At 38.7% G+C, this 21,029-nt stretch overlaps 1 protein-coding gene across 1 annotated transcript; it reads right to left on the bottom strand.

Moving 5' to 3' along the window:
- Positions 1-13,324: 13,324 nt before the first annotated feature.
- On the bottom strand, positions 13,325-18,676 carry Rdh14 (retinol dehydrogenase 14). Its single transcript, XM_078029630.1, has 2 exons — positions 18,196-18,676; positions 13,325-14,358 (listed from the first exon to the last, which is right to left on the bottom strand). The coding sequence occupies exons 1-2, from the start codon at positions 18,586-18,588 to the stop codon at positions 13,741-13,743; spliced, it is 1,011 nt and encodes a 336-aa protein (XP_077885756.1). The 5' UTR covers positions 18,589-18,676; the 3' UTR covers positions 13,325-13,740.
- Between the last annotated feature and the right edge of the window lie 2,353 nt (positions 18,677-21,029).

Raw genomic sequence — 21,029 nt, 5'->3', positions numbered from 1 at the left:
AGTGATCCTTAACATTGCCCTTTGTATAGCCACATCCTTCTCCAAGAAATTCTCAATTATCTTGAAAATAATTATTAAATAAAAACAATAATATCCACCAATTTTTAGAGGTCTTAGTCACTATTTTTATAAAACAATTACTGAGGAGTGAAATGTGTCTGCCCTATCGCCCATGTTTTTGAATCAGTTCTGTTGTCATTACTAGAAACTTACTATGTGAAAATAAAGTAAAATAATAAATATATTGCGGTAGATTCTGTGATGTGCTTCCTAAAGTCCCCTTTTCTTGGTCTGGGCATTCATTGCCCACTCCCACTTACTTTGTGAATTATTCTGTTTGCTGATACTTTACAGCTGAGTCCTTCTCCAGGAATTCCTCTGGTTTGAAGGCCTTGCCCACCCCAAGGTTAAGCTCCCTCCCAGGGAATGGTTATGCTAAGTAGCTGCAAGGCCCAACTCCCTGGTGTTAGTCAACAGCACATCTGAAGGGTCACCTCAGGGAGAACCCATGGGACTGACTGAGGCATCTCTCGTTTCTGTGTCCTTTCCCCCTGCTGCCTCCTTTCCCCCTTCCCTACTGTGTTGTTCTTGAGAACAGTTAAACCACCTGTTTGTAGACTTTTGCCTCAGACTCTATTTTTCAGGTGTCTCTTCTTAAGACAGTTGATGCCAGAGTGGTTCAAGGAAGTAGACTTGAAAATGGGATTTTGGAAATGGAATACTCACCAGCCAGCGGCCAATGAATGTGCCACTCATCACTGGAAGCAGGTGGAGGATGGCTAGCTTCGGGCGTGTTGTGCGGTGCCCTTGTGAGTACTTCACTGGGAGGGGCCACTGGGCAGTAAATGCACTGATGAGAGCAACATCTTACACATCAGAGGTTTGAGAATTTTGGGAGAAAGTTATTATAAACTCGGTGGAATCACATGGCTTTTGCTGAGTGCCATAGACGCACTGAAGAAAGAGAATGAAAGACTTCGCATGGTTAATTTCCAACTTTATGTAAAGTGTGAAAGTCAGAGGGATTCTCTGACAGCATACAAATAAACCTTAATTTCTGGCAAACAGGGCCTTGGGTCGGGTGAGGGTAGGGGAGTGAGATTCAGGATATAAGGGTCGGAGAGCCCCAGAGAAGTCTGTGTGTACAACCTTGCAACCCTGCCATGCTACACTCAGGGAATTTGATCAGAAGGAGTGGTTCATGGAGAGAAGGAAAGAAAGATTTCACTGAGACAGTGAAATCAAAACTTGTAAGCCTCCAGGTCCCCTTGCAGTCTCTGACTCTATAGTAGTATATCTGGTTATCAGCAGTATAGAAAGAAAAACACCAAGGTAAGAATATGTATGATTCATAAAGAGAAATAAACAGCTTCTTTATTTGGTTAGGCATGATAATATGGGAAAGAAGCCTTCAAAGAGACCCACAGTAATGGGTGCAAATTGTAAAGATCTTTGAATTACATGTTGATTTTTCACTAGTAAACATCTGCTCTGAGTCACTGAACAATCAAGTAAATAGAATGGCAGAGAGTCCATGTAAGCTAGTCTCTCACTGGCCACTGGCACAATGGGCACATGGCTGGTGTGCCCCTGCCAGCAGTGATGGAGGATAGAATGAACCCAGCTGCTTAGATCAATTTCTTCTGTGGTGAAAACCATTTATCTTGACCAGAATAATCATCACAATGCAGTTTTGGTTGCTTACTATTATTTGTCTTTAGGGAGTCTGAAGGTAACTCATTTCATCTCCAAACATGCTACTAAAATTTCTCAGTTAAATTTGAATAATGAAATTATTTTACTTCAAGTACAGTTAAGTTAGGAAAAAGGTGTATTCTAGGATACAAATGTGATGGCTCAGTAATATTATTGTCAAACATAAGACTTTGAAAACTATCTTTAGTTCTAAATTCAATTACTTTTCTTTTTTGCATTTTTATTTTAAAATAATATACATTAAAAAAAAATCAAAGCACATACGCAAATAGTTTAAAGTACTTTTACCCAGCCACTCAGGTTAAGAGGCAACGTTTGCAACACCCCCAAGGTCTCCTTCCTAATCGACACCCATCTCCTTCCCTCCTGTGATATTGAATATCCTCAGAATTTCCTCACCTCCCCATTTCCCCACTTTGCAGTGCTGTTCTACCACCCATGTACATGTGGCAAATTGCAGATGATCACAAATTATTTGAAAGTCTTCTCTCAGAGACCCAGGGTCCTCTCTAATGACCCTCACCTGGACTCTGGATGGGCTGTGACTGGCTTCTCCAAGGAATCTGTCAACAGTGATGCCGCAGCTTTCCAGGCCTAGACTGAGGAAACAGGCAGCTGCCACTTAAGACCTTGCTCTGGAAACCCAGATGCCACACCTGAGAAGTCCAAGCCACCTCACGCCAAGGCCCACAGGGGGAGTGAGCAAGGCCCCAGGCAACTAACTGTTCATGGAAGCCAAGGGCATGTAAATGAACCACCCTGCAAAGTTGACCTTCTGCCCATCAAGCCACCCTGGGTGGGGCTGGCTATGAAATTGGTGGGACCAGCAGAAAATGAAAATTCAGAGATCTGTGTTCTTAAAGTAGGAGAAAAGCTTTTGTCTTTTCTTGTGTGATCTCAAATGATCTGTCATGGGGCTTTTTTATGTAATTAAAAAAAATATAATGTGTGCTCCCTTGTGCACAGGGATTCATGCCAGATGAGTGTGTCGGTCTCTGCAAAAGTAAGGATGGTTGAGGTGGCTGCCTGGTAGAGGCAGGAATCAGGCTGCTACCATCTCCATCTCATCCTAAGGGTCTGGGAAGCAGTGGATGGCTGAACTACATGTGAGCCTAAATTGTAAGCCCTCACTGCATGCTACATTATCCCATGAACTTCTCTTAAAGCACAAATTAAAATTTGAAAACAAAGACTGCAGAACATTAAAAACCCAAGCATAAGAGGTTGAGGCAGGAAGATTGAAAGTTCAAAGCTAGCCTTAGCAACAGCAAGGCACTAAGCAACTCAGTGAGATCCTGTCTCTAAATAAAATACAAAATAGGGCTGGGGATATGGCTCAGTAGTTGAGTGCCCCTGAGTTCAATCCCCAGTACCCCGCCCCCCCAAAAAAATAAAAACATCCACTCTGATTTCTTAATTGACCCATTGATGATTTAGAAGGATATTTCTTGATTTTCAAATGTGGGAATTGCCAATTATTCCTTAGTTACTGTGTTTACCTCAGCTGAATTGTGTATTCTCAAATCCATAATATAAAGTCACTTTTTGAAATTCTTCTGCAGATGTTAAAAGTTGACGTATTCCATAGTCAAGGAGTTCAGTATTCTATTTCTAGCCATTAAATAAACTTTGTTAGTCAAATTGCTTTAATCTTCTATAGGGTCATTGACATTTGGTCACCTCAATCAATTACTGAGATGTTATTTTTAAAAAATCATGTACAGAGGTTGTCCAGCTCTCTTATGAAGGTACTTTTCTCTGAAGATTTGGATCTTTTCCTGCTACTCACGTAGGGTACCACCTTCCCTATTAGCCTGTCTTCGAATTTCCCTGGTGAAATCAATTCATACATCTGCTGGGAGAAATAGTACTTAGTTTATACCTTTCCAGAGATGAATATTTCTTTTTTTCTTTATATGTTCTCTTTTTTGCTTGGTATTAAGGGAATGTCTCTCTGCATAGAAAGTTGGAGCATAATAATGTTAATTCATGCACACTCTTACCTCGAGCATTCAGTGCTTCAGAATGCAGTTTAATGAGAACTGGTGTGGGTGACTTCCAACAACACCCTGTCCCTTGCTTTTGTGGTTCTGTGCAAATTTTTACTTCTATTGTTCCTCAAGTGCTAGCCAGTCAAAACAGCAGTTCATATTCATTGTTGTTTCTCCTAGGAAAACAAATGCCTTCTGAACAAGAGTAACTGTATTCTCTCTGAATTGGTGTGTTCTTGCCTTCATGATGGCCTGATTTTGATTAGAAAATTTCTCACTGGCTTGTAGCATTTTGTTGTTTTCAAGAAGATATTTTTAAAAAAATTTCATTCAGAATTTTTATTTTTTCTTAAACAATGTTTGATCTAACTTAGCTTGTTGTGTTCAAAGGTCAACCATCCTTCAAATATTTTGTTTTAAAACACAAAGAAATCTTTTCTCTGTCACTTCTCATTTATTTAGCAGCTTTTACATGAAATAATATTGATATGCCTAGTATGTTATCAGTTGCGTAGTAGGAAACTATTATAAATATTTGGAGCCCTTAATTAGTGGGGTTTCACTAATTGGATGTGTCTAATCTCAATTCTCAGCATATGCTGGTGAGTTATAATTGTTGCATTTCAAAAGAAATGAATGTATTTACTATAAAGTACTATAATATGGTTCTTTTGATCATTGTATTATGATTTAACTCAGACATCTTTATTGTTTGTGCAATTTCTCCAAACCCATGAAAGATGATATATAGCCCTCTGGCAGGAAACCAACATGCTGGGTTGGGCGCTGGGTTATTTAACCACCCTGATAAATAATTTACACTTGGGGATATTATACAGAGACCTTTTCAATTAACTTCTGTTGACAGAGAAACTAAATATAGTATAGTCAGTGAAAGAAATTTAACACATTCTTGCCCTATTAGGTAGAAATAACCTTATTTAAAATAATATCTCCTCTAGGAAATAAGTATATTTAAGGCAAAAATTGAAAATAGTAATTATAGACATAAGAATTACATATTTACTATTGTTTTGGTTTTAGAGAAATTTTTAACATTTTTGAATATACTTTTAGTTTACTAAAAGTACCTACTAGTAGAGCAAAATAATTAAAGGCTCTAAATTCTGAAATATTCTGGCTCAAATCCTAGGCCCATAAGGCTTTGGGCAAGTCACTTATCTTTTCTGAAGCCCCCTTCCCACTACAATTTAAGAATAAGGATACCTTGAGGTGTTCCTACAAGGATTACCAGTAATATATGTAAAATATCTCTCATGAATAATGATAATTATTCTAGAAAGAACTTTCCCTAGCAAGTTTAATCACATGTTCCATTTAGTCCTGTTAATTGGTGATCTGCGGTCTTAGAGATTAATTTAAAAAGAAAATAAGCTGTCTTAAGCTTTTTCACTTATACATAAACTTAATTAAGAGTCAGAAAATACTGAGTATTGCAGAAATAATTACATTGGCTTTTGCAAGTCATATTTAATCAGCTGAAGGTATGCTGCTTATTGGAATATGCAGGATCTCCAGAAAGACCTGGAAGGTAGAAGGCAAATACAATTTGACTGAACTATACAGAAGTGTCCAGGGGAATTTGTGACAGGATTTGATTTTTTGTCAGTCTGTGTACTTCTTTGTAGACATTCCAGCTTTCTTCATATGAATTCCCCATAACCATGAGTGTATTTGTCAAGAGTAGGAACACACGTACTCTCGGGCTCTGTTATATTTCCCATTCCTGCTGCTGAATGAGAGTGTGCAGGAGAACCCTGCAGTGCCTTCACCAGTCAGAAGGGCTCTCCTCTCCTTGTGAAGACTGAACACTTTGCTAGGGCACAAAAGTGTCCTTCTATCAGAGCAGCTAAATTAGCTCCATCTACTAGGACCATCAATGGAGTGGTAGGCATTTCAGCTTTCAGGCTATTAATTAACTAATTAATTAGTTGATTAACCTATCATTTTGTGAGTAATTGACACATGACAGCTTCATGCCAGATGTTAGTGTGTAGAGAAGGTTGAAACACACTCCTGCCTCAGTGGTCACAGTCTGGTACTTGAGAACTCACACTAGCCTTTGACTCCCTTCTTGCCTCTACTTTTCTGGTTTGATTTGCAGCCAAGAAGTAGAATTAAACATTCCTAAATATTCCAGGGATTCTGTTATGAATGTCTTTCTAATCCATTCATGCCACCCAAAGCCCTTATGCAGGATTCTCCATCACCAGTTATTCTGCAATCTTATCACATTGCTTGCTAAAGGAAGCCCAGTATTTATTACATTTGTCCCAGATGGAAAACAGCTGTGATAAATTAATCCAGAAATCTCACACTGTGAAAAGTTATATAGATATTCTCTCAACTGTCAGTCTTTCTAAATATGAATAATGCATTCCCTATCCCTACCTATTTTGGAGTGTGGCTGGTTCAGTCACTTCTGTTTCTCTCTGAGATACAGTAGAGATAAAATGTTTCTTAAGCCAGTCTTGCAATATTTAAATGATGGTGGAACGTGATGGACATTATTATCCAAAGTACATGTATAAGAAGACACAAATTGGTGTGAATATACTTTGTATACAACCAGTGATATGAAAAATTGTGCTCTGTATATGTAATAAGAATTGTAAGAATTGTAAACTTATATATCATATATAAAAGCTAATTAAAATTTTAAAAGCTAATTAAAAATTTAAAATGTCACACCTAAGGCAAATAAGTTCAGCAAAACAAAAGTACATAATTACAAGGTCTACCTTACGAGTCACTTCAGGAGTATAAATTCTGTTTAAGGATTCATCTACTACAAATATTCCTGGTAATGTCCCCAAACATTCAATCTCAAAATTAACTTCTTCTCCTCCAAATTAATACCTAATCAAGGTTCTGGTTATCATTTGGCTTTCCAAATAAATTTCTTTATTCGGATAGAATTTATTACTAAAGGAAAGAGGTTTTCTGTTCCTTTGTTGACGTTATTCTTCATTATGGACAATTATTTCAACAAATTTAAATATATGAGGCTAAAGCTTATACTTTGTACAACTGAATCTCCACCAAAGAAATGCCATGCTGGCCACCTTTCTCATTGTCCCTTGGCCCTCCACCTTTTCAAGCTGCAATACTTAGTTTCTTTGCCCATGTCTTCCATATGTACCATGGCTTGGTCATTGGCAAAGTGGCTTTTATTTGCACATTTATGTTTTTCCTCTCTGGTCAGTAATCCCAGTAGTTTGTTTTCTTTGTAAGAAACAGAATCCATCACAGATATTTTAAGGGCAGAAGGATAGACTATAAAAAGTAGGTGCCTACAAAATAATGGGAAGGGCTAGAAGAATGAGATTAATTATGAAACAGGAACGACTCCAAAAATAGTGAAGAACTGACCTCTGGGGGAAGTTCCTGCTTTTGGCTATGATCTGGAAGGTGGGAAACCTGGAAATGATCTTGGGGTCAGGAAACTGGGATCAGGATGCCTCCACAACCACTGCAGCCTTGTCTCCACTAAGAGGTGAGCCATCACAGAATCATCAACAGTTTGCCCCTGTTGCCTTCTGTCATTGAAACAAACAAAATAAAACACAAAAAGCAAATCTGAATGAAAAGAGGTGGCTGTCTCCTTCTTTCCAGTAGAAAATGGCCAGAAGCATTAGGAAGAAGGCTTCTTTCTCAATTCTTCTTGCAAAATCTCACCCTAGGGACATCTGCCTGGTGGAAAATGGTTTTCCACCACAATGCAGGCAATGCAGTTTGTGTTTTGCTTTTGTTTGTAAACTTTCTACCCTAAGCAAGATGAAAGGACATTTTTAGATACTAAAGAAAATTGAACAACAATCTAGCATATCCAAATGTTTCACATCCTATCCATCTCACAATATTTCTATAAACTTAATATAAATTTATGGGAGGTGGCCCATCTGGCACACACTGTTTTCATGTAATCTCTGAATGCTTATGTATGTATTCATTGTGGATATTATAAAAATAGTGCCCTAGAGTTGATTGTAAGTTATACTTCGAGTAATTAGTGCTGGAGATTTGGTTTACTACGATCCCCTGAGGATATTTTACTAATGATTAGGTATTTAAAAAGCATATCAATAAACCTACCTGTATCATATGAACAATGAAAAAAAATAGCAAGACAAATCCCTGCTGAAAAGAAGAGCACACTCATTTGGGTTCCTACCTCTCACATTTACTTTAATGGAGATGGAGAACCCCAAATCAGTATACCTTTTATTTCTACTTTGCTACATATTTTTCCTAGTAAAATATTGCCACTTTTGTAGTATTCAATTTTTTTTCCAAAATGTCCCAAAATACAGCCGTCTTATTTTTTTCTAGTTCACTAAAAAAAAAAGCATTCAGAGAGGAATAAAAAAATACACATCCACACCTTCTCCAAAAAGGCCTCAGTGACTTTTGCAACATCCCCAACTTCATTTATCTATAGGATGGCTCTTGACAGCTTTGTGCGAACCTTTTAAAGTTCAGCCAAGCCAGCTGCATGATCAACACAAAGACAATAGCTCCCACACACAGGGTTACATGGATTAAAGAACCCGATCCATCAGTAAATCTGCCAGATGGCAGTGGAAGAAAGCTTGTAACTCTCTCACTTTCATTTCAACAGCAGCAAACAATGTTCAATGTTTAAAATAAACTCTTCCAGATGAGCTAAAGATAAACTCTGAGGTGGGTGGACTTGGGCTTGCTGGGCTGCGGCTCTGAAGTGTGTGATTACATTAAGGCAAAACCCCTGGGTAGGACCCGCTTCTGTCAACAGATTGCTTAGACTTGGACACTTACTACGTGAAGCCATTTCCTGTGCTTTCATGGGTTGGTGGCAGAAACTTGCTTTGCTTTTTTTCACAAACTAATAATCATTATATTTTCCTGGGCTCAGCATTTCCTCAAGCCATGTGGACATCTTCAAAATATACCTAAAATGCCACCATGTATGTAGGTCCATTCAGATAACATCTTGAGTTTATTTGCAACTTAAAATTTGACTTATTCATCTCACTATTTTTGTAGTAGTGAAAGAGGGAGTTATTGGAACGGTTTAACATCAACTTACTCTGCCAATACCTGAATACCTACCGAGATCTATAGGATGTATCAAAAAAGAGAAAGTTACCAGTACTTTCTTGGGTCTGAATTTATAAAGAAAGTTAGGAACACATTTTTGTGATTGTTTTATAATACACTCAAATACCCCAAAAAAGTAAGGGCAGGTTGTAATATACCATATATAACAAGGCAAGTTCTAAAGAGATATATTGAAAAAAAACTATTAAATATTCAGAAACTCACATTATCTAACAAAACCAGTAAAAACTTTTTTTTAAATGGAGAAACAAGGCTGATAATGAAATTCAATTTTAAGAACCAACTATGAAAACACTTTAGGACCATATATATATAATAATCATTTCAGTACATTGGTATATTTTTTAAAATACAATAATTCCCAAATTTAATTTAGAAGTCTTTGGAGAAATATGATTCACTGCACAGAAAATATTTGTCTCCAATTCTTCCAAATTGAAACTCGACTGAAATGCAAATGATAGCTCTATTTTATACAATAGAAGCCCTCTTATTTGAAAATGGTTGGTTACGTGAAAAAGTTGATCAAAGAATGTAATTAGAAAGGATGAAACATGCATCACAAAAATGCTATTTGAACTTGAAAAGTATAGTTTGTTCATTCATTTGCCTATCTGCTGATCTAAAGCTAAGGGTTTATTTGCCATCTTTGGTTGTTTTTTCTGAGCATAGATTTAGTTGGAATTCCATCTTCTTACACTATACTCTTAATAGTACAATCTATGATTTCCAGGTATTATATTTTTTAAATAAGCTTGAAGTTGTTTGTGAAGGATGAAATGCTGATCTCTTTTATATTTTTATGATACTTATTTTTAGTATATGAAGGTTAGAAACTTTTTTCACAATAAATTTCTAGAAATGTGCCTTCATTTATATGTGGCAGAACACTTAGCTTACTTTTCAGACATTCTTCTTGTTTGGATTCATATTTCATTGGTTTGTACTGATTACTAACTTGTGTGATGATAATAACAAGCACAGCTATTACATACCCATGTTGGTCTGAGTTCCTGTTTTGTCTCCTGTATCCTCAGACATTAGGATAATGCCTGGTATATAACAGGTATTCTAATATTTGTTAAAGGAATAAATGAATGGTACACAGCTTATTCTTCCTAAGTACATTAATAGATTAGGAGGATGCACAGAGGTGGGCATGTCATAGAGAAGAGCCCATCAGCCTAGAATATTCATATGTTACAGGACAACAGTCAATATATTTGTCAAAAAGAATGGAGAATCAGTTATTACAGCATGTTAGATGGAGATCGCTTGTGTGATTTTACTATACTTTGACTAAACATCTGGCTTAGCAAAATATCTTCCTTACTGTCTGCATAAAACTGAGTACACCTTCTAAATTTCCTCTAGAAATTAAATATCTTCCTCCATGTTAACCTGTAACTAATTTAACTCCCCATCATCCGTAGTTTTGTGAAACATCTGAAGCTCTCTTTAGGGGCAAAGCTCTTAGAGGGTGATTAGTAACATGTTCTCTCTTCAGTGTTCCTTAAGACATTTGGAATCAATTAAATATTTAAATACAGATTTTCTCAGATCTCTGGCCAGGCCCAGCAGGTTTGTCAGGAGAGGGAGTTGGAGGCAGATAACTGCTATTCCTCACACCAGAATGTATATCTGGAGATATATTTAAAAATACAGACTTCCTGGTCTGCAAGCAAACAGTCGTACAAGATTAGAAATAAGGAAAAAGAACAGCAGCATTACAGAGTCAGAGGAGTTGCTATACACACAACAACTACTACCACACACCCGTTCTTGAGGACAAACAAAAAGTGAAAGCACTGAGTTGGAAGACTACTAGTTGCATAAGTACAATGGGACAGTCTAGACTAGCTCCGAATGGATTTTACATTCTCAAAATATTGTAAAAAAACAAAAAACAAAAGCAGAACAATATGTAAGAATATGTCACACAGACTCTGTCTGACCCACAGAACCTTAAATATTTACAACCTGGCTTTTGACAAAAAAATATATATATATATATATATATATATATATATATATATATATATATAGAGGCTGGATCTTCCGTTAAGAGTTTTGTTTCTATCTCAAGTACTCATCTAACCATCACTATTGCAAATTACTATGAACAGTAATGATCAGATGCAGGAGGAAAGAAGAAATGAATATGCCATAGGAGCCAAACACTTTTTCTAAATGCTTTAAGTTCTCTGTCATTTTCATTCACGGAGTAATCCTTTAAAGTAAGCATTTCATAGTTCAGTGATAGAGCCAAGAAAAAAAAAGTGCTCAGAATTGAAGTAACTTGCCAAGGTCACTAGGGGAGTTCAGTTGGGGAGCTGTCAATTAAGCCCAATGGGTTTTTTGCATGTACAAATTGGTCACAATGAACTCCACTATTATGTATAATTATAATACACCAGTAAAAATACATAAGTGAAACCTATTTTCTAATTAAATGCTACTTATAACACCACTATATAACATAATTCCTCTGCATGAAGTTGAGGCAGAAGCTCAGCAACTTCACCCCGTCTCAGAACAAGCTGCTTGCAATAGAAGTCAGTTTTTCAAAAAATGAAGCCAAGAATCAGCATGAAAAATAGGTTTTCAATTCAATTTCTTCAATTATATGACAACATACAGGGAATACTTTGCTGAGGGTCAGAGTAAGTAAGTATCAAAGTAAAGAGCTCTTTCCTATTTCTTTCCTTAGTGAAATGGTTAGAAGTGAGTCAGTGTAAGGGAGAAAGCAGAGAAGCAAAGGGCTGGAAGTCTTTGAAATCTAACTAGTCAGACTGGCGCTATTTGTCCTGGATTCCTATGGACCCAGTGGTGGGAAGGACATCTTCCTAACGGCAGCTCATTTTACCTTAATAGTTGGTGTTCCCAGACAAGTTTTTAGTTTTCCATCATGATAAATTAATATATCCTATTTTATTGTGGTGCCACAAACAAGCCCTCTGAAAGACTCAAAAGGCCCAAATCCCCTGAAAAGCATCAGGTATCAAACTGCAGCCAGAAAAGATGGTATTAAATGAAAAAAAGAGGCTCCTTTTTAATGAAGTAGAGGTGTAGGACAGATTTATTAGCTTCCATTTTTCCAAGTTGCAGTGTGTGTATTTCCTGCCCACATTTCCAAATTCAGCAGGTCTCTTTGTAGAATTACTTTTTAAAATAGTGTTTTAAAGAACATGATGCAGCTACACCTGCAGAGACACACCTGTGATGATAGAAACAGTTTCTTATATTCATAGCATAATGCTCTAACAGAAAACAGACTGTCTGTGTGATCTGCCAAGATCTTGCCATTCTTGAAAATAACTGATACTGGTAACTATGTATTAGAAATGGTCTTAAAAATAATAACCAGTCAAGGATTAGTCCAAGCCAAATGGTCATTAAAAATCAATGGAGTTCCTTATCTATGTCATAATTCCTTTTTCTAACATCAGGAGATGGCAAGACAACTGAAATTATAGTCCATACTTGTGATGCTATAACACAGATGCCTACAATATTCCTATTTGGGCTCAGCTACTTTTACGCACACTTATCATCTTTTTTCTTACTCCCTATTAGATACTATCCTATGATTCTTCAAGGGGGAAAAGCTAATAACAAAATAAATCTTCCTTTGGAGAATTCATATTCTAAATGTCTAATTGGATTTATGAATGAATAATTAGTGCACTTTAAGCAAAGGTACAAAAACTAAAGGAAACAAAGTGGGAAGAGAATTGTTTCTGCCTACAGGGACTGGAGAAAGCATACTTGAGATGCACCTAAGGGTTAAGTAGTAGTCCCAAGGAAAAAGAGAGGGTATTCCAGCATGAAAGAATATAATGAAAGGCCCAGAGGCAAGAGACTATTCTATATTCAGGACTGAGTTATCCAATGGAATGACTAAGATATTCTGTTCAAAACAATAGTCACTAGAAATGTACCTGTGTAAATAAACACTAAGATCAAAAATTCAGTTCTCAATTACACTTCAAGTACTCAGTACCCCACATCTTTTGTCTATCCTCTTGAATTGTATAGAACCTTTCCATTATTATTGCAGTAAGTTCCATTATATATGGCAAGTCTGTCCCTAGTTCATGGAGACTCTCAAATGTATACTAAAGAATTAAATAAGATTATATAAACTGCTATATTTAACAAAGGCCCTTTTGGAATAGCCTTGGGGGACAATATCCTGCAACTTTACTATAGCTTGTTTGATCCTCCCAATTTCTTGAGTAAAATTCTTTTGAAGAAAGAATTCTATACTTAAAACCAACCAAACAAAAAGACCCCCAAAACGAAAAGAAAATCATCATAGGTCTTGAAGCAGGGATATGAAGCCATGACAGATTTGAGTTTTACAAATATCACTTCTGAGAGCAGGGTGCAAGGTATGCTAAAAGGAGAGTGGATTTAACAAGACCAGATAGGCTAACAAGGACAGGACAAAGAACTGCATTCAGTGTCACTTATAAAGAAATACAAGTGAAAAATCTGCATCAGTAAGTTTATTTATGTGTACACACCGGGCATATTATTGCCACACAAAAGCCAGAGTAGTGAACACTTTTAACTCTTTAGCCATGAAGCACAAAGATATTTGAAATACATCTTAAGTTAGCTATTTTAAGTAACCAATTCTTAAGCAGTTGTAAAATCTGCTTGTCCAATTATAATTTTTAAAATATAATTGCATTCATTATACTCATACATTTAAAACGTGTTTGCTCACAATTTGATACCCGAAAATAACCTTTTCAGTACCTTGAAAATATTCCCATGTATTTTCTTAGCAGTACTATTGTAAACCAAAATTGTTTTTCTCAAGTAGCAAGAGCTCAAGCCACACCATTCCTGATAACAGATAATAACTGATATATTTCATAAACAGCTCTTTCACTCCTTGTTCCTATTTTAATATGCCAACCATCACTTCACTGATATCCCAGAGTTTTCTTGCTACAGAGTCATCCATTGCTTTGGGCAACAGTTCTTCCTCCTTACAATCCCCAAAGTACCTTCCCGACACACCTTCCACCTCTGGTGAAGAGGCTAAGTAGATGGAAGTCTGGGCACCTTCTAGCGGCGTTTTGAAGAAAGCCCATGACACCAAATTGAAAAGTGGTTTCACCAGCAGCGGAATGTGAATGTGCCTCCCCAGATTAGTCCGCACGACGCCGGGATGCAATACGTTGACAGTAACATTTGTGCCTTCTAAGCGCCGAGCTAATTCTCTGGTAAAAAGAATGTTAGCCAGTTTGCTCCGGCTATAACAGAAGCTTTTATTGTAGCTCTGCTCACTGTTCAAGTCTTCAAAGTTGATTTCTCCATATTTGTAAAGTTTAGAAGAAACAACCACAATCCTGCTGGGAGCTGAACTCTTGAGGAGCCCCAGGAGCAGGCTGGTGAGCAGGAAGTGGCCCAGGTGGTTCACCCCGAACTGCATCTCAAACCCGTCCTCGGTCTTGGCGTAAGGGCACTGGAAGACACCGGCATTGTTGATCAAGACGTCCAGTCTAGGCTCTTCCTTCACATATAAAAAGAGAATGGCAGAATTATGAACATAGCCTTCCAGCTGCTCCTCCTGTTCACGATAAATATGTTTTAATAAAAAAAGAACTTGAGACTAAAAACACATCCGTTTCCGGGCTATGGATCAGAGAGCTAGTTGAATACCGACAATTTTGTTTTTCATGGCCGGAGGGTTTCCTCTGGAGGAATTTCCTCAATTCAATACTGATATTCATAATCTCACCCCACAACTTCTTTTTCTCATTTAAATAATATGAAAATTATTCATAGTAATCTGTCAGTAAGAGAAAATCTGTAGAAACTAAATCTAAGACTGAATTTCTGGTCTTATGTTTTTATAACAATAATACATACACACACACACACACACACACACACTTTGGTTTCATTAGAAAGTTGATTATCTGATCCATACCAATGTCTTTCTTAAAAACAGAAATATATTTGGAGATTAGATACTCCTGTGATTCCAGATTTCTTCCCTTAATTTCAGTTTAACTAAGAAAATATCAATTTGGGAGTTAGCATGTTAATGCTGAGTTCATATCAAAATCACAGTAAGTGTACCTATGATAAAATATTTAAAAATTCTTGGAAAATATTAAAAATTCCATAAAATTGTTCTATGAATGTCTAACCACTGAAAGAGAAATGGAAATAAAATTATTTTCATCCTTAGTGGGGCCTTGCTTTCAGCGTTTCATATGAAACCTCATCTTCTTTTTATAACCCTATAAGCAAACTGATGCACAGATGCTGGATGACTTATCTAGTGTCACAGAGTTCACAAGCAACAAAACAAAGAATCACACCTGAAGATAAAATCTTTTGATGGTAAAGTCCCTTCTCTTAATTATTTAAGTAGTTTGGCTTTCTAATTGAGATTTTTGAAGCATAGCTACAGTTAGTAAACTAGAGATAGTCAGCAGTTTATCCCCAGACCTACTGGACATTAGGAGCCAAGTTCAGATGTGTTACACTGTATTTCTCTAAGTGTAAATGGCACCATGGGAACAGAATGACCTCAAGGCATTTCCCTAAAACTAGGACAAGCAACAGAGGTCAGGGATGGAAACTTAACACCTGACAGATGTCATGAATAAATCAAAGAGTAAGAACAAAAATTAAGCAGGTAATATAAAAATATATAACACAGTGACTCATAAGTACAAGTCTCACAACAGTGAAGGAGACAAAAGGGTGGGGGCCACAGGATCAACAAACACCTTTAACCTCCAACACAACTGTGGAATTCAGTTCTTTTTTTCCTTATATAAGTACTTTTTTTAAGCATCAAGAAGCCCCTAATTTAGGAGATCTGAATAGTCAGAATTCTGTACCTTGACCATATTTTCTAGAAACTGCATTTTTACAAAGACCTAAAATTTAGACTGTTCTCATAAGAAGTCTTTTCATTTCCTAAACCATTTAAGATGGTCTTTTCTTGCCTTTCTTGAGTTCTTTCTTTTGCTGGACAGAGAAAAAAGAAATGTACAACATGTTCCAGGTGTAAAGACAAAGGGATGACCCATGCTAAAATTAATTCTAGGTCAAATTTCATGTTTCATTGGCTTTTTTACCAAGTTTAAGTGAAAAGAAAAACGTGTTAAATTTCACAAGTGTTATCAAAGCCTACTTGTCAGAGGATTAACTATTTCTCATTCTAACCTAAGAATCTTTTCATTTTCCAATAGTCAACTTCAAAAACAAGGCAAGAGTTCACCCATGGGGGAAAGAAAGGAATGTTCTTTTTCCCTAATCCTTTGGAAAGATTTCCTGAATTAATCATTTCCGAGCCATCCTTCTTTGCTGAGATAGTGTTATTTTAGGACTTCATCATTTACTATTTTTTTTTTTAATTCTAGGAGATAAATGAGATAAATACCAAGAATACCAACCAACCTGTGGGAAGCCTACAATTCCACTCCCCCCCCCACTTTTAATTATATTCACCAGACTTCCTTCAGAAGCAGGCAGAAAGGTAAATGCTTAGAAGAAAGGATGACAACTTTGTCATCTCCTTATCCTTACCTTTAAACTGGTTCTGCCTCAAGATGTCAAAATAACAGAGGTATTAGAAATGAACGAGTGTGTGTGTGTGTGTGTGTATCAATCACCAATCCCATTTACATTTATAATGCTTTCAAAATTTCTTAGATGGTGATTACTTCTTATCTAGAATATTATGATGAAATACTAGCAATAATACAACAAACAAAAAACCTAACTCCTGGGAGAGACAGTTCCCACACTGCAACAAGATGATCTTAGAGCATGGGGGGTACAAACCCATAGGATGTGCTGTAGAATATTTTAAATTTTGAAAGAAGCAATGCTACTCTGCTCAATACCTAAAGGCTAGTTACTACAGGTAGTTTAAGGTTTCAACATTATATTGTATTCTACTCCTTTGAGGAGATCGTTTCTTGTTCTAAAAACTCAGCTCCACAAGAAAGGATCTCCTCAATTTATTAGAGAAGCTTAAATTGCAAGTGCAAGGCTAAAAATTTATGTAGAACAGGAAACAAGGGTAGCTGTATCCAATCTGATCCCAAAGTTGGAGAAATTGGTGTAGTGATCAACAGGCACACACTTTCCATTAAAGATTGTGGCTAAAAATGAAATATTTTTCTTTGAATTGTGTAGATTACATTTTAAACAGTTACTGAACTGCTAGGACATAAATATTTTTTAGGTTGTCTGGATCTAACTACATCCCCCATGACCTTGTAGACATTTCTCTGGCTTAAGGGCATCTTGAAAAATTTATTACATTTAGGAACCTCTGCTTTAGCCTCAAAGACTCATTTCATATAGGGCCATTTCTGTGACAGCAACCTTTAAATCCTCCCTTTTGAATGCCTTCTGGCAGATCACCTCTGCAACAGTCTCAGTCTCATCAGAAGGTTCCAACTTTAGTGGAACATTTACCACCTGCCCAAAGATAGCTTCATCCCTCACTGTCCAGCAGGCAAGAGTATACAATAGGTGATCAAGTATAGGCTATGAAGACAGACCACTGGTTAAGCTACATTACCTTTCTATGCCTTAATTTTTCACATACAATAGAGATAATTCCTGTGTCACAAGGTTGCTGTGAAGATTCAATGACAATAGCCAAAGGCATTTTATTTTCTCTTAACAGTTGTTTTTTTGAAAGTACATAAAATGCTTGGTACTTATGCTGGCACACAATTAACTTCAATAATGCAAGATGTATTATTCTTAGTTTCTATTCCTGTTTGAAGGTTGATCGCTAGGATTCCAAGCTCCATTCTATTTGAAAAGCATGCCAGAGTCTGGTTAGGGAAGGCATTAATGAGTTCATCGGTGGCAACAAGTGACATTCCCTTAGATAGCAGGAAAAACAAAAACAACAACAACAACAAAAAACCCGGGTGTGGAAAATAAGCATTGGTCTAAGCCCCTTGGCTAGCAACCCTCTTCCAGTGCTCTCAGGCTTTGTGTAACAGAAGGCATGGTTTGGCACACATTCACTTATGAAACAGGAAAAACAATTCAGAGACCAGGGGATGACTCCTGGGCCATCCTCACATAATAAAATGAAATGTTCAGAAACTGGCTTATGTACGGTTTTCCTCCGGGGCCCATTTCTTAACATCCTCAGCAGGCAGTTCCCCTTCTTTCTCAAGCCTGCCTCTCCTCGACTGGTGGCTCAGTGGCTGCTCCTGCCAGGAACCTCAGCCATCCCCAAGGTCACACCCGGACTCCAGCCAGCTCCTCGGCTCCGGCCCCTCGGCCCCGCCCCGTCCCGCCCCGCGCGGCTCGGCCTGCCTTCCGCCCGGGCGGCGCGACTCCGGGAGACCCACACCTGGAGCAGCTCCTGGCAGAAGGTGCGCACCGAGCGCAGCGAGGCGAGGTCCAACTCCTTGACGACCAGCTCGCCCGCTCCACCGACGTCGGGGCTCGGCCCGGGACCCTCGGCCTCGCAGAGCTCGCGGCGGAGCTGGCTGGCCGCCTCCTCGGCGCGAGCGCGGTCCCGGCAGCCCATGATCACCCGCGCCCCCAAGCGCAGCAGCTCGGCCGCCGTGGCGCGGCCCAGGCCGCTGTTAGCCCCGGTGATCAGCACGGTCTTCCCGTGCATGAGGCCGGGGTCCCCGCCACCGTGCAGCCGGTGGATCCTGGAGCCCACGAACCGCCGGGCCGCCAGCCACAGTGCCCCGCCCAGTGCGGCCAACAGGGCCGTCGCAGTAGCCACCCCCATAGCCTTCCGGACGGAGGGCTCTCGGGTCCCTACGCTGAGGTTCCGGAGTCAAGCCTGCCACCTGGCGCGAAGAACTCTGGGGCAAAGCCAGGAGTCTCCTGACAGTGTGCGTGTGGCATGCTGGGACTTGTAGTTTTTCTCCCGAGGGCACCTGATTGGTAGAGAATTCCAGCGGGCTCTCCCTCGCGTGCCCTCCTTAGACCCTGCTCCCAGCCTAATGGCGGAGGCCGGCACGTGGGCCGGTGTTGAGGAAGCTGGGCTTATACCTCCTGAAATCCAAGAATGGGGGCCTTTCCTGGGGTAATGCCTAATGAATTCTTTATGTCTGCATAGGATGAGAGCATATGCCCCACTCTTAGAGGCATTTATCGTGTTTTCCATTAAGGCCTCCCGGAACTTGTAAACTCAGTTGTTTACTTTCACCCTCTGGAGAACGAGTGGGCCATGCCAGTTGAATTCTGAGGAATAGCATTCCCGAATTTAACCCCATAAATCTGTTGGAAGTAGAACAGGCCATTGGGTCCCAGACTTTGCATCAGAATCCCCTGGAGAGTTTGCCAGGAAATTAAAAGGAAAACAAAGTTCGGGGCTTCAGCACCAGAGTTCTTAATTCATGAGGTCTAGGATGGGGCCTAGGAATCTGCACTTCTGTCAAGCTCCCAAGTAATGCACATGCCAGAGCTGAACTGGGGTCCTCATTTTGAGAACCACCGGAGAAGGTCCTTTTGTTAGCTTTTTTTATGGCTGTGACCAAAGTTCCTGACAAGAATAACTTGGAAGAAAGGTGTGTTTTGGTGCACGGTTTCAGTTCATGATTGGCTGACTCCATTGCTCTGGGCTTGAGATGAGGCATCATGTCACATAAGAACTTGGCAAAGGACGTTACTCTGCTCATGGCAGCCAGGAAGCATTGTCTCAACATGAGCTTTTGGGAGACACCTCATATCCAATTCTTATCTTGGTGCCTGAAGAAAAAGTCACCCTTGAATGATCTTATCTGACACTAGTAGAGGTACAGTGGGAGAATATTGAGCAGACCCACTCAAAAATGCTTCCCTGCTGCCTCCACGGGAGGAGGGCAGAGTGCTTTGTACACTGTAAAATGCTCCAAAAATGTCAGGGGTTAGTTCTGTAGAGACCCATCTTTAGTTGTTATTGTTTCTGACTTTAGACCTGGCAACACTTACAGGTTTCATACATTCATCTACTCACCTACCCAATAAAGTGGAGGTCCTGCCTGTGCCCTGTGAAACCCACAGAGAAACAAGACACCATTTTTGTCTGCAGGGTGTTTTCTAGCTGGTAGAGTCATCTCTCACCCTCACTCCTGATCCATTCAAGATTCTTCAGGAGAAGGAAAAAACAACCTGTGTAGTTTAAAATAACCTCCCTAGCTGATTTTAATAAGCCAACCATCATTCACTTACATTTGGAAAGGATATCACATGCATCTAATAGTCATAATACAAAGAGAACATAGATAAATTCCAGGAGAAGGTGACTTTCTACATACTGAGAATGGAACTCGAGAGGTGGGAAGGCTTGGTGGTGGGATTCTTCCCACTATCGCTGGGGATTATAGAAGGCATCTGGAACAGGAATCAGGAGAGGTGGCCCCTTCTTCTTCCCAATATGAAGCTGTCACTTAAATGCCCAGCCCCAAGCACATTTCTGTTTTCTCTTTCTGTTCCTTTTTGCCTGTCCACATCTTGCCCATCCTTCAAAGTCCATTTCAGGTCTGTTCTTCCTGATCAGTTCCAGATTCTATGGATCTCTGCTTCCTCAGTTTCATGTGTGACCCTCATTGGCACTAAGGACAAACAGCCTTCTTGTATTGGCTGCTTGAGTTCCCACATTGGACTTCCTCTACAATACTGTTAATGTTTTCAGTTTCCTAAAGGATATAAGTACTCAAAATGTGTCACAACTAATATACTTTGTACTGGTTTTCAACAAATTAGGGAGAAGATTAAAAGATGTGTGCCACCTGTGGTGTTTCTCAATTAGAGCCAGGGTGGAATCTTTATGTGAAGGAAGAGTAGAGATGGAGGTAGGCATAGAGAGAGCAGGAAAGAGTATGAGGACAAGAGGAAGAAAATAATCCTTAGATTTGTTATGTAATTGCTGTGTGGCTTTTGCCTGGAACTTAATAGAGTGACTAATCCAAAGGCAATGGAAGTAATGACAACTCTTTTTGAATAATGTGTAACAGAGAAGAAAGAAACACATGACTTAAATATTTGAATTTGAATTTTGGTCCTACCACTTATTAGCTTCACATCCTTGGACAACCTACTTATTATTTTTGAATTTTAAGTTCCTCATTGAAAGAAAAGGAAGGTAATAATACTATGTCACAAACATTTAATTTGATAAGAAAATGAGATAATACAAAAATCACTAGCTCACTATCCCTAACATATGGTATATTATGGTTACTA

Source organism: Ictidomys tridecemlineatus, chromosome 12, assembly GCF_052094955.1.
Source record: "Ictidomys tridecemlineatus isolate mIctTri1 chromosome 12, mIctTri1.hap1, whole genome shotgun sequence".
In the NCBI taxonomy this organism is placed as follows: Eukaryota; Metazoa; Chordata; class Mammalia; order Rodentia; family Sciuridae; genus Ictidomys; species Ictidomys tridecemlineatus.
Note: the sequence above shows the minus strand (reverse complement) of the source record. Positions and strands in the feature narration are given on the sequence as shown.